Raw genomic sequence first — 13,495 nt, 5'->3', positions numbered from 1 at the left:
TATATTGTACATAAATTAAGGAAATTAAGGTAATAAACATAATACACATTATAAAACATGTACAACTAACATTCAGAAATGTGTCACAACGTCTTATGTAATTATCCATGAAAATCCAAATTATTAACAGATAGATCAAACTAAATCTGCTATATGTTGCACAATAAAGATATAAATAATCTGTGCAAGGTTGAAAGTCGTCAATCTCATTTTCAACACAAGTATGAATATATATATATATATATATTATTATTATTATTATTATTTTAATTTTCCTTAGTAGTAAAACTAGTGAGTAGTTGGAATCCTGATCCACACTCCAAACCAGGTGGTGGCGGTAATGCACTATAAAGTTGTTGTTTGCAAACCGCCATAAAACTCCAACGAAGCAGAAACAGAAGAAGTAGAAGAAGTCGCACCACTGAAGAAGAGCGCTTTGTTGGAGGACGGCTTCTTGAGTCGCGGCTTTACTACTTTTAGTCCTCGTTCATTTTAATTGTGGCGACATCCAGCCCGACGGATTTCAGCTGTAACGTTTGCCAAATAGTTAACGAGTAACTCACCGACGATATCTTTTACTCAGTGAACCACCTAAGCGTCATTTTTATCGTTTTTTCGGCCGGTGGGAGACCAGTTTAGCCAGCGTGCTAACTTCCTTAGCTAGCTCACTGTTTATTGTTAGCTAGTTGTGTGCTAACATGTCTAGCAGTTGCGGAGGTGGAGGTGGAGGTGGAGGTGTTGTTCGAGGACCAGCAGGGAATAACGACTGTCGGATATACGTGGGAAATCTCCCGCCTGATATTCGCTCAAAGGATGTCGAAGACTTATTTTACAAATATGGAGCCATCCGCGACATTGATCTGAAAAACCGAAGAGGTGGACCGCCGTTTGCCTTCGTGCAGTTCGAGGACCCGAGGTGAGCTTCATCCTCCCGCCACGTCTCAACGCGAGGTCCCCGTAGTTAGCGCACACGTGTTTTCACTGTTACACGCTCATAAACAGGCACAACGACTCAGTTTGCCAGTTTATTAGGTATAACCTGCATTAATGCATACCTCATATGAAGGTTAACGTTATTGATTCATGTGCTAGATATTTTTGGAGGGAGTATTTTGTGGTGTGGAGTAGTACTGCATTATATTGAGAGGGATTTATCGGATCACTACGTCCGGTTTTCAAAATAAGGTGTTAACAAAGGGAACTGGAAATACAACTTACATAAGTGGAAATAAGATTGATTGGATTATATTCACCAGAAGTATAAAACATTACATGTTCTTTATTTAATTTAATTAAAAATAAAGTACCACTAATTTGTGAGGGAAATGTCTTTATTCTTTGATTATTATTTTTTGGTTTGCTGGGGAAAAAAATAATAAATAATGTCCGACAATGACTGATATATTTGACTTCAGGACATCTCTGACTACATACATGCTGAAAATCAAAAAATTTTACTGTATTAATTTAGATATTTTCCAAAGTAAAAGTCCCTAGAAGTGTATGATTCCACTTTTTTCCAATGGTCTAGTGTTAAAAAAGTTAACAAATCGCAAAATTTTTTACTGTAATTATTTAGTTATTTTCCAACAATCAAAATCATAATATTGAATCGCAAGACTTGTAGAATTGCAATATTTAAAATTTGCAATACATCTCGAATCGGCACCCAAGTATCGTGATAATATCAAATTGTGATTTATAGGTGTATCGTCCCAGCCCTAATATTTAATCTACCCTAATCGAGAGCGGTTGTAGACTGCATTAGTTTTAGTACGATGTGTCAAATAAACCGGCATGTCGTAGCAGGTTGGGTTGGTTGCACTCAAACCTGTTCTCATAGATGTTTGCTGTGCTACCTGCAACCTGGCTAACCAGTTTGTTTGTTAAACCCCAAGTGTAATGTTAGCACTGAAAGCTGCTAGTTGATGGACAGAAACTAGTAAAGCTGTGTATGTTTATCTAGCTGGTGGAAGTTTGATGTTTGGTATCTGTTGAATTTCACAGGGATTCTGAGGATGCTGTCTCCGGCCGTGATGGCTATGACTACGATGGCTACCGCCTGCGTGTTGAGTTTCCTAGAAGTGGACGGGGAGGAGGAGGAGGAGGAGGAGGTGGTGGTGGAGGTGGTGGACCAATGGGACAACAGAGGGGAAGGCATGGCCCCCCTTCCCGACGCTCAGAGTACAGGGTTCTTGTGTCAGGTGGGTGATGTTTCCCCTCCCCCCCTCTGCAGGTTTTGCTCATCTCTTGACCTACGTGTACAGATGATTGAATGAGTCTTATAACATCTTTTCCTGTCAGGTCTTCCATCCAGTGGAAGCTGGCAGGACCTGAAGGATCACATGCGGGAGGCAGGTGATGTATGTTATGCTGATGTGTACCGTGATGGCACCGGGGTAGTTGAGTTTGTACGCAAAGAAGACATGTCCTACGCTGTCCGTGAATTGGACAACACCAAGTTTCGCTCTCATGAGGTACGTAAAGGGTTACAGCCTCAAGCTAACTTAATGAGGAATGGCTGTAGGACTGCATTTTGGAATTGAAAGTTTTCTCAAATGAAGAAAGCAGGATTGAAGGTGAAAATGAGCGGGTAGTAAGTAAAGGCCATGTTAACTTTGAATGGTTATGTGATGTTGCTTTGCATCATTATTCGTAATAATGTCATTCGTGGAGTGATGATGACGACAGTGATGGTGGTATGTTAAGAATAAGCTTTTGTGGTCTGATAAACAGCAAATTCATCTAATCTGGGTTGAAAAACGATGAAGTCTGGTTGCCATGGTAATGAATTACGTCTGACTATTAACCACACCCCCATTCTCTGTTTGAGAAAGAACATTTACCAAAAAACAGGAAGTAAAACTGGCTGCAGGGGGGCTTTCAGATGACGTCCAATTTGGGGAATTGATGTGGCTGATGAGCATTTTTGCATTTATGCACGGCCAATTAGAAATTCAAGGGTATGGATCGAGACACTGGTCCATGTGTTACTTCCGCAACTGGATCTATAAGCACACTAAATGTGCAAATGCAGTTTTGAGCGCTTATATGAACCTCAAAACAATTATTGTGACTGCAGGCATTTCCTTCCTCTGTCTACCTGAGTCATGTAGAAAGTTGCCCATGATAATGGATGCTTAGTTACATGTGTGCATGTATGTGTGTGTGTTTTAGGGAGAGACGGCCTACATTCGTGTGAAGGTGGACGGTCCTCGCAGCCCCAGCTATGGTCGTTCTCGCTCTCGCTCTCGTTCTCGTAGCCGAAGCCGCAGCAAGAGTGGGTCACGTCGCAGCAGAGGTTCTCCACGTTACTCTCCCCGCCGTTCCCACTCCCGCACCTAGATCCACCCTAACGAAAGCAATGGTGTGCCTCAGAGCCAGAGAGGGAATCTTCACATCGCTCATCAAAATCTCGTATACTCACCACGGATCATCTCATGTTACCTGTTTACACTGTCTTCTTGTGTGTTCCCTATTCCCCCACTTTTTGTTGCAGTTTTCTTTTTTTAGTTTTCATTTTTGTACACAGCCCCGTCTCACTCTGTCTTCCTTTTCCCCTTCTCGCCATCAATTTCTGCAAACCATCTCTCACCCCTTCCTATACTTTTTCTTCTGCTTGTCCTCGTACGCTTTGTTTCGTTTGGAAAGATTTAACTTCTTTTTAAGCATATACTACTGTGCTTTGACCCTCTTGTGTGTCTCTCTGTAGAGTTCAGAGGAACAGGATAGGATGGGAACAGAGGAAACAGTTCATATTAAGATAAACAGGAGGAGGAGTCAAATATGGCACCAATGGTATGATGGCTGTGCCTTGTCAACTGTGAAATCTGCATTATAAGGCTGTTCAGTTTGTTTTCCATACACATGACAATAGAGTGCCGTTGTTGAATGTTTTAAGTTGTAACAAGTTCTGTATACCACTTTGTATTTGGAGACCCAAAGCTTGTTTTTGTTCTTTTTTGCATTTGCTTGTCTTTTAATCTCCAAAGTAAATCTTAGTTGTTTAGTTGTTTGGGACTGATTCTAGAGGGTGTTCCCTGTTTTTTCTCAAAGTAAACTCCCTCGTAGATGCATTTATTGACATTATTTTAGTATTTTCTGAAGGTGTGATTCTAACTTGCCTCCTTCTCTTTGGTTCTGCTGGTATTCTGAAGGTTTGGACTGGGCTCATTGTCCCCCCATTCCGGAGCTGGATCAGGATTCAGGATCAGATCAGGATTAGGATTAGGCTTCAGGATGGATACATGGATCAGGAGCATGGGAGCATTTTACCAGGAGAGGATCCTGACCCCCGGCCCTGTCACATAACCCCATCAAACTGGAAATAGGGAAATATTCAAACTAAATTGGCTTTCAAATGATCCAAATTAATTTTTTTTTTCCATATTGTGTGGGACCTCAGAGACACAATTACTGACGGCACTGTGACAAGCGATTATTTTTCAGATTTTTGTTTTTCAAAATTCTAAAAAAGAAGAGCAAAGCTCAGCTCAAAACCAGGAGGAGGGCTGGGAGGTGCAGGATGGATCCACACGCTTAAGGAGAGTGGTAAATAGTGGGCGACCATTAACAGCGGAGGAAGGGGGAAAGGGGAGGACTGGGACGCGACAAGGGAATGTGACCTTAATGTGGTTTGTATCTTTTTCTTAGGTCAGTCTTTTGCTGCAGAGGATGATTTCTGATTTTCTTAAGTATAATCTCCAGTACCCTAAAGCTTTATTCTCTTTTAATAAAACTTTCAATAACATAAGTGAAGTGTTTGTGTTTTTATTACTTATATAATGATAATGGTTTCATTGTTCTATTTTTGTTCACTTTTAAGCTATTTACATTTGTTTTCTTTTATAAAAGTAAAAACAATTACATTACAACGATCATTTTGTAATTACAATACTGGTTACAGTATGTTTACTGTATAAATTTGACATCAATGCTCCTACAAGCTGCTTTTGGAGAGCAAATTTGAGAGTGACTTATGTGAAGATACGTTTACATAAAAATATGTAAATATGAATTCAAACTGAATTTAAAACATGCCAAGACAACTCTGTGTTGTGTGCAAAAATGAGACAAACATTAATTATCTGCCATAAATAGCAGCGAAAAGGTTGAAATGTTCATCATCTCCTATAAACTGTTGCTGTGATGATAGGTGAGTGTTGTGTTTACAGCTTCATGTGCTGTCCCCATGTGGCAAAAATCAATCCGGCAGGTTTAAGGAGGCAATAACATTTTGTGTTGGACCTTTGAAGGTTTCTACCACCTTTTTAGAAAAGGGATGGGCAATGAAATCATTTTTGTATCTGCTGTACATACAGTATTTCCGTACAGTGTCCATGCTGACACCTTTGCATTCAGTATGTGCAATCATTGTATTTGATTTGTGTTATTCAAAGTATGAAGATAAAACTGATCTGATTTCTATTATAAGACTATATGTCTTTAACAGGAGTTAAACCAAGACACAGCATATACCTATAATATGATCTGATATTATAGTATACAGTAGATTCATATACATGTTCAGGTTTTTGATTATTAAAAATAAAATGTAAGGAAAGGAAAAAATTGTTTAAAAAAACAATTGGGGTCTGTTAAACAATTGGTATAATTTGAAATGTCTAAACAATTTAATAGTTTTAGCCAATTTAGATTTTTTAAGTTTTAAGTTTTCAATCAGTCAAATATGTTTTAAAATCAGTATCTTTAAAAATGTAAATTTTTGGGGAAGCTTGTTTTATTTTTGTGACCATTGGTCTTGCCATGACGTCACTTCATAGATCTAGTTTTACTAATGAAGAAATCAACTTGCAATATGACTCGAGCCAAATGAAATGATTGGATGGACTACATGTCCAAGGCATCTGGGCTCTCCTTTAGTCTTAATAAATGTGAACTATTGCCAGTGAAAGAATGCACAGTGACCTCAATCTCTAATATTCCTGTGAGAAACTCTTTCACATATCTTGTGATCCAAATACTAAAGATAGGAAATCCAGAGGTGCTTTAAACTTTAACCCCATTATAGAAAAGACCCAAAAGGTTCTCAACCAGAGACTTGTCTCTGAAGGGCAGAGTTCTGCTCACTAAGGCAGAAGGTATATCTCGTCTAACCTATGCTGCTCAGTCAATATATGCTGATAATTCAATATGCAAATCTATTGATAGGACAATAAGCAATTTCTTATGGAAAAACAAAACCCACTATATGCAAAAACAATGGTGGGCTAAATTTTATAGACTTCAGCTCTCTAAACAATACATTCAAAATAAATTGGATCAAACAATATCTAAAAAATCCTACCTCTATTTGGAACTTCATCTCTCATGTCTAAAATTCATTCTGCTTTGTAACTATAGTATTCAGAAAATCCCGCTTAAGCTTTCCAATTTTCATCAACAGGTTCTTTTGGCTCAGGCGCTGATTTACAAGCACAATTTCTCTCCCCAGAGATGTTATATTTGGAACAACTGTAATATTTTATATAAAAACATGTCTCTATTTCATGATAAATGGTTTAACAATGGTATTATACTCGTGAGTCAGTTGTTTAATAGAGAAGGACTACTTTACAATTACTCAGAATTTCTCGCCAGGTACAATATACCAATAACCCCAAAAGAGTTTTCTATAGTTTTTGACGCTATCCCATCTGGAATGTACATGTTATTGAAGAATGCTGACCACTCTCCACCCTTGTCAGTGTCGACCCCCTGACCCCATTCCATCTCCGTTAGGTAAATTCAGTTTTTCTGTTAATAGAGGTATGAACTCCAGGATAAGGGCCTTGTTTCAGGACAGCATGGTTTCTATTCCGGCAGCAACATTTTATTGGAGCAATTTTGTTAGTGTAGACTGGAAGAAAGTTTATGGTCCTTACCGCAAAAGTTCCTTCTAGCAAATAAGGTTAAAGAGGTGTCATTTAAATTGATCCATAGATTCTATCCAGTGAAACATTTCTTACAAAAGTTAGTGAGAGTGACATAGATGTAAATTGTTCCTTCTGCGAATCACATCCTGAAAATTGGTCTCATTTATTTTGGTCCTGTAAATTTACATATGAATTGTGTAAAGATGTCAACAATTTTATACTTGTTAACATTTTCTCAAATTTTGCACTGTACTATAGAAATATTATATTTTGTTGCTATGGTTACAGTGACAAAGACAGTAATGCATTTTAATGCTCGCGAAGTTCCACATTCACAAGTGTAAATTTACGGGAAAAAAATTCTTTGTATTTATGAAGGAAATGGATCTATATCTGTCAACAATTTCTTCCTCACAAAACCAAAAAGCAATGAAAACAATAAATGTATACAATATCTTTTTTAATGGAATTATTGTCATACTCGCATGGTCTTTTTTTTTTAAATTTTATGTTGGTTTTGTTTCATTTCTGTTGTCCTTTTTGTGTTTGGCAAAGCTCTTTGTTTATGTTTTTCGCTACGCTTCTACTGTATGTAAATTATTTCAATGTTTTCTGCTGTTACTTTGTATACTGTCATTTTGAAATAAAAAATATTTATATATACACACGTGGACAAAATTGTTGGTACCCTTCCATTAAAGAAAGAAAAACCCACAATGGTCACTGAAATAACTTGAAACGGACAAAAGTAATAATAAATAAAAATTTACTGAAAATTAACTAATGAAAATCAGACATTGCTTTTGAATTGTGGTTCAACAGAATCATTTTAAAAAACAAACTAATGAAACTGGCCTGAACAAAAATGATGGTACCCCTAGAAAAGATTGAAAATAATTTGACCATAGGGACAGTCTGCCTATTTAAAGGGTGAAAAGTAGTTACTGTGCTGTTTGGTATCATGGTGTGTACCACACTGAACATGGACCACAGAAAGCTAAGGAGAGAGTTGTCTCAGGAGATTAGAAAGAAAATTATAGACAAGCATGTTAAAGGTAAAGGCTATAAGACCATCTCCAAGCAGCTTGATGTTCCTGTGACTACAGTTGCACATATTATTCAGAAGTTTAAGGTCCACGGGACTGTAGCCAACCTCCCTGGACGTGGCCGCAAGAGGAAAATTGATGACATATTGAAGAGACGGATAATACGAATGGTAACCAAAGAGCCCAGAACAACTTCCAAAGAGATTATAGGTGAACTCCAAGGTCAAGGTACATCAGTGTCAGATCGCACCATCCGTCGCTGTTTGAGCCAAAGTGGACTTAATGGAAGACAACCGAGGAGGACGCAAATCATAAAAAAGCAAGACTGGAATTTGCCAAAATGCATATTGACAAGCCACAAAGCTTCTGGGAGAATGTCCTTTGGACAGATGAGACAAAACTGGAGCTTTTTGGCAAGTCACATTAGCTCTATGTTCACAGACGCAAAAAGGAAGCATACAAAGAAAAGAACACTGTACCTAATGTGAAACATGGAGGAGGCTCAGTTATGTTATGGGGCTGCTTTGCTGCATCTGGCACAGGGTTACTTGAATCTGTGCAGGGTACAATGAAATCTCAAGACTATCAAGGCATTCTGGAGCGAAATGTGCTGCCCAGTGTCAGAAAGCTTGGTCTCAGTTGCAGGTCATGGGTCCTCAAACAGGATAATGACCCAAAACACAGCTAAAAACACCCAAGAATGGCTAAGAACAAAACATTGGACTATTCTGAAGTGGCCTTCTATGAGCCCTGATCTAAATCCTATTGAACATCTGTGGAAGGAGCTGAAACATGCATTCGGAGAAGGCACCCTTCAAGCCTGAGACAGCTGGAGCAGTTTGCTCACAAGGAGTGGGCCAAAATACCTGTCGACAGGTGCAGAAGTCTCATTGAGAGTTACAGAAATCGCTTGATTGCAGTCATTGCCTCAAAAGGTTGTGCAACAAAATATTAAGTCAAGGGTACCATCATTTTTGTCCAGGCCAGTTTCATTAGTTTGTTTTTTTAAAATGATTCTGTTGAACCACAATTCAAAAGCAATATCTGATTTTCATTAGTTCGTTTTCAGTAAATTTTTATTTATTATTACTTTTGTCAGTTTCAAGTTATTTCAGTGACCATTGTGGGTTTTTCTTTCTTTAACGGAAGGGTACCAACAATTTTGTCCACGTGTGTTTATATACAAATTTATATATATATATTATTTTTATTATTATTATTTTTTTTTCAAATTGTGTTATTTTTCTTATTTCTGTCTACCTACCTACCTACAATCTTAAATAGAATGGGCCAGAGAATGGGCTTGACCAGCCTAATCAGCTGGATCAATCACTTCCTCTGAGAGGAGGGGAGGGGGTTGAAAGCAGTGCATTCTGGGTGGAAATAAGATGCAGGCACTGTCCGCAAGTGAAAAACGCCGTCACCGGGGTGTAGGCTCCTCTCCAGCCAATCACATACCAGATGTGATGTGGAGGGGCGGGGCAGAGACGCACGCTTTCTTTTCATAAATGAACGAACAACTGTGCAGCTGCCCGTAACGTACAACTGTAAACTATTTAACTCCGCTGAGAGACGGTAAGAGTTGACTGCATGTGTGATAACGTGTTTTGCCGTGTTTCTTGCTAATCCAACCCGTGCATTGTCAGCAGGTGAACGGGATTACTGAAGCTGCTGCTGCTGCTATGCTAATCTCGCCTGTTGTATTTGTCCTGAGGAGCTGCATTAATAACACTTTCTGTTCATTGTTGTTTGTAAACCTTACACATTCAGTTGAATTATAGAACTTGTGGTGGCATTAGGGCAGAACTAGTGAAAGTGTTGCTTCACAAGCAGCAGTAAATCCGAGTTGTGATGCTGCGAGCTTGCAGGTGCAGATATGCAGTGGCGGATGAAGGTGGTCAGGGGCCCCTAGGCTACTCTTTGTATCCCCCCCTCTCACTCATCATGCTTTAACATTGCCAGAAAAAAAAGTTATTTAATGTAAAAGCTAGTGATGGCGAGCTGAAGCTTCATGAAGCTTTGAAGCTTTCCATTAAATTGGTTCGGAAAAGGGTTCATTTCTCGAGGCTTCATATGTTGCACACGAAACCACCTGGTGTCCAAAGAGTGTCAAACAGGCAGATATGATCTTAACCATGTGATCTGTGATATACTGTATTTTGCCCCAGTAAAGGCTGTTGGGAATGACTATAAACAATGAAAAAAAATCTATTACCATGTAATCCATTTATTTCTATATAATATATAATAAGTAAGTATATTATGAGTATATAATATTCATGTATAATAAACTGTAATTGTTTTGTGAGTAATGCAGCTTATGTGTGTAAACCGATCCTTTGGTCAATAATTGTATTGTAATGTAATATAATAATGGCAGGAGGGGTAATATTAGTGTTCTGTGTCACTTCTGGAAAGTGGCATTGGTTCAACCAGTGAAGATTTCAACCACTTCCTGAACCAGTCACGCGCTATGGCGAGGCTTCGGACGTCATCAATGACGTCATTGGTCTAAAACGATACAGGCCTCGAAACGTGCATCGCGGAAAACCTGGATTACTCGACACACGCTCTGAAGCCTCGGCACAGCACGTAACATCACTAGTAAAAGCATGCTAGGAATTAGGGTTGTGACGTTGAGGACATTTTCCCACGGTTGATAAACTTGTGACAACACTGGTTTCACCGATTACACCGCGCTTTTGCTATTCGCTTCGACACCAAATCCCCCGCCATCGTCTTGTCTGTCAACACTCGTCCCGTGTGTGTGAAATCTGACTCCTGCTACTCTGTGCTGAGACTCCTTGTAGCGTCAGTCGTCTGGCTATGTATTGATAACACGGCGCTGATACGCCAAAATGAACTAAATGGGTTATATTTTGGTAAATAAAAGCGAGCATGCTAGGAATATTACACAGCCCACAAGTACACACTCGGGGATCACTGGCATATCCACAGACACACATTGAGCCAGCCTTTTAATCTAAACCTTGAAATATCTAGTCAATTTAGGGATTTTCTTTAGTAGATCACGGTGTTCTTTCAGCCGTTCTGCTTTTCGTTTTTGTGCGCCGTGGTCATATTTTCATTTTACCGCTATTCTGTCCAGTAGTGATGTATTATTTGAAAACCAAATTGACCTTATGAACCTTGTCACATCATGGGGCGTGGTTCATAAGGTCAGCCCACATCTACCCAATCGGCTGCTTAATTTTTTAATGTTTCTTATGGGCCAATAGGGGTAAAGTTTTTGTTTTTTTTCTCTGAAGTACATTTAAATAATTAGGAATAATTGTCCAATCTGGGACCCTTGCAAACATGGGGCCCCTAGGCTGCAGCCTAGGCCTGCCTGTGCATTAATCCACCCCAGCCAATATGTACATCATGGCAGCAGCCTTCTTTTAGGGCTTACTGCTGTACACATGTCTCGCAAACCCACATTACTGAGTTGTCTATATAACTGCACTAAGTATGACCCAGAACAATTGTCCGTGAAGCCCACGTGAGGTTTTTCCTGCAAGTTATCCAGGTGACTTGGTAATCCTGCTTCATAAGACCTCCTATCCAGTTAATTGGATTTGATGGGTGCCAGTCTTATTTAACTCTCAATGGTAAATTCAACATGCAAACAAGTAGACCCCTAACTACAGCAGCTAATAACTGTTCGCAGCGGAAATGGAAAGACGAGGCTCACTGTTTGAACTGGAACTAGTAAGAAATGTCTCTGATTATTACTTTTTTTCCTCCTTCGCAGTCAAAAAGCCAAAATGTCGGACAAGAAGGCCGTTATAAAGAATGCAGACATGTCTGATGAGATGCAGCAGGATGCGGTAGACTGTGCCATGCAGGCTATGGAAAAGTACAACATTGAGAAGGATATCGCTGCTTATGTCAAAAAGGTACATTAGATCAATATCAAATGAGTAGTGCAAAGGTGTAACATTTATTGATACCCGTCATTGTCTCCCCTGCAGGAGTTTGACAAGAAGTACAATCCCACCTGGCATTGCATTGTTGGGAGGAACTTTGGCAGCTACGTGACGCACGAGACGAAGCATTTCATCTACTTCTACCTGGGTCAAGTGGCCATTCTACTGTTCAAGTCGGGCTGAAATCCAAACACGCCCTATCGAAAACTACTTTTAATTCAGCCCTTAATACTTCTGTGCCACGCTGCGCTGTACATTTGCGGACATGCCTACCTCCTGGTTTCCTGCTTGCTTCAGTCTGTTATTGTTTGCCATCTACAACATTACCACCATGGGTGGATGGCGCTTTAATCATGCCTGGACTGATGATGTGCCGTTCATAGATAATGCCAATTTGAAACCACTCCTCATTCCAGCACTCAGTCAGCATGTTCACACCTGACAGACTCATAATTTCCGGATATTATTTTTGCTGTGCATTGATGCACGGACTTTGTACATTGTTTCATATGGATATGTTGTATGATAACTTATTTTTCATGGAATTAAAACGAGCAACAGTGTTTTTGTTGAAACGCCTTTAATTTTCAATGTTGACTGAGTTTGGATATAAATTCCAAGACTGTTGCTTACACTTAATAAAGAAAATTACAGAGATTTAAGCTTTTGTACATGCTTGAACATTCCTGTTTCCACTTCAGTTGTGAATCTTTACAATGTTAGTGCTGTATATCTCTGGAATGTAATTAAGTGTGCTGTTTGGTATTGTGATATTTTCAACATGTTGAGCACAAAACAACTTTGACACAGTAAATTGGTCCAAAATGTGTATTTTGTGTATGCGTGCCTTGAATTTGTTTCACTTTGCATGTACTAAGATCACAATATTGTGAATGATGATACATGATATACACTTTTGTTCTTTGAGGCAACAAACGAGTCAGATTTTCTTCAGAATTGGTTCTCACATACTCCAGTGTTAGTTTCCAGATGTAGGGGACGTTCTGCTCTATCTGAACAGGCAGACGGGGGATACAGATGTCTGTCTCTCTGCTTGTGTCCACAAAATAAAATTTAAAATTTACACTTTCACCACTGGTGGAAGGCTTTGGAAATTAAGTGTAGTCTCTAAAATTGTTGTATTAACCAGCATTGGGGAAAGTGTTAAAGGAAACAGTGTGGGGACATCCAGCAGAAGGAATTATAATAACGCAACTGTATAATTTCCAAATACTGTATACTATACTCCCCTACATTTTAAAGCAAGTATTGTGCTCTTTCTCCTATGTCTTCCTGACATCCTCAGTTGGAAATCACTTCTCTCAGAAGTTTAGTCCAAAAACTGAACTTTTATAGGTTGTAGTGGTTCTCAAACTGTTTGGGGGCAGGGACCCCTTACAGGGCAGAACATTTTCCAAGGACCCCCTCATAATGGTTACACTGATTAAGCACAATGCTTACTACCATAGACTTGTTTCATAGTGATAAACAGAAATGCATTTCAATTTGAATAAGATGAGATCATCCATTGTTAGTCCCACAGTGGGGAAATTAGCAATGTTATTGAATGTTAATACCATTTATTTACCTCTAAACAGAGGGGGATTTTATTCAAATTGCATTTGCACTCAACTTGACAGCATTT

The 13,495-nt window shown here is 39.1% G+C and overlaps 2 protein-coding genes across 3 annotated transcripts; both read left to right on the top strand.

Moving 5' to 3' along the window:
* The first annotated feature begins 405 nt into the window (after positions 1 to 405).
* Positions 406 to 4,753, top strand: LOC141753379 (serine/arginine-rich splicing factor 1A-like). Of its 2 annotated transcripts, XR_012590440.1 has the most exons (5): positions 416 to 916; positions 2,008 to 2,204; positions 2,305 to 2,477; positions 3,178 to 3,798; positions 4,158 to 4,753. XR_012590440.1 is itself a non-coding variant. In XM_074611967.1 (4 exons), the coding sequence occupies exons 1-4, from the start codon at positions 699 to 701 to the stop codon at positions 3,343 to 3,345; spliced, it is 756 nt and encodes a 251-aa protein (XP_074468068.1). In that variant the 5' UTR covers positions 406 to 698; the 3' UTR covers positions 3,346 to 4,753. The 2 variants fall into 2 exon arrangements, 1 of the variants encoding a protein (XP_074468068.1); XM_074611967.1 differs by having other exon boundaries at positions 406 to 916; positions 3,178 to 4,753.
* Positions 4,754 to 9,338: 4,585 nt separating this feature from the next.
* On the top strand, positions 9,339 to 12,679 carry LOC141753234 (dynein light chain 2, cytoplasmic-like). Its single transcript, XM_074611693.1, has 3 exons — positions 9,339 to 9,496; positions 11,676 to 11,820; positions 11,896 to 12,679. Exons 2-3 carry the CDS (start codon positions 11,689 to 11,691, stop codon positions 12,031 to 12,033), a joined length of 270 nt encoding a protein of 89 aa, XP_074467794.1. The 5' UTR covers positions 9,339 to 9,496; positions 11,676 to 11,688; the 3' UTR covers positions 12,034 to 12,679.
* The last annotated feature ends 816 nt before the right edge of the window (positions 12,680 to 13,495 follow it).

This window comes from Sebastes fasciatus, chromosome 16, assembly GCF_043250625.1.
Source record: "Sebastes fasciatus isolate fSebFas1 chromosome 16, fSebFas1.pri, whole genome shotgun sequence".
Lineage (NCBI taxonomy): Eukaryota > Metazoa > Chordata > Actinopteri > Perciformes > Sebastidae > Sebastes > Sebastes fasciatus.
This window is presented reverse-complemented; position numbering and strand designations above follow the sequence as displayed.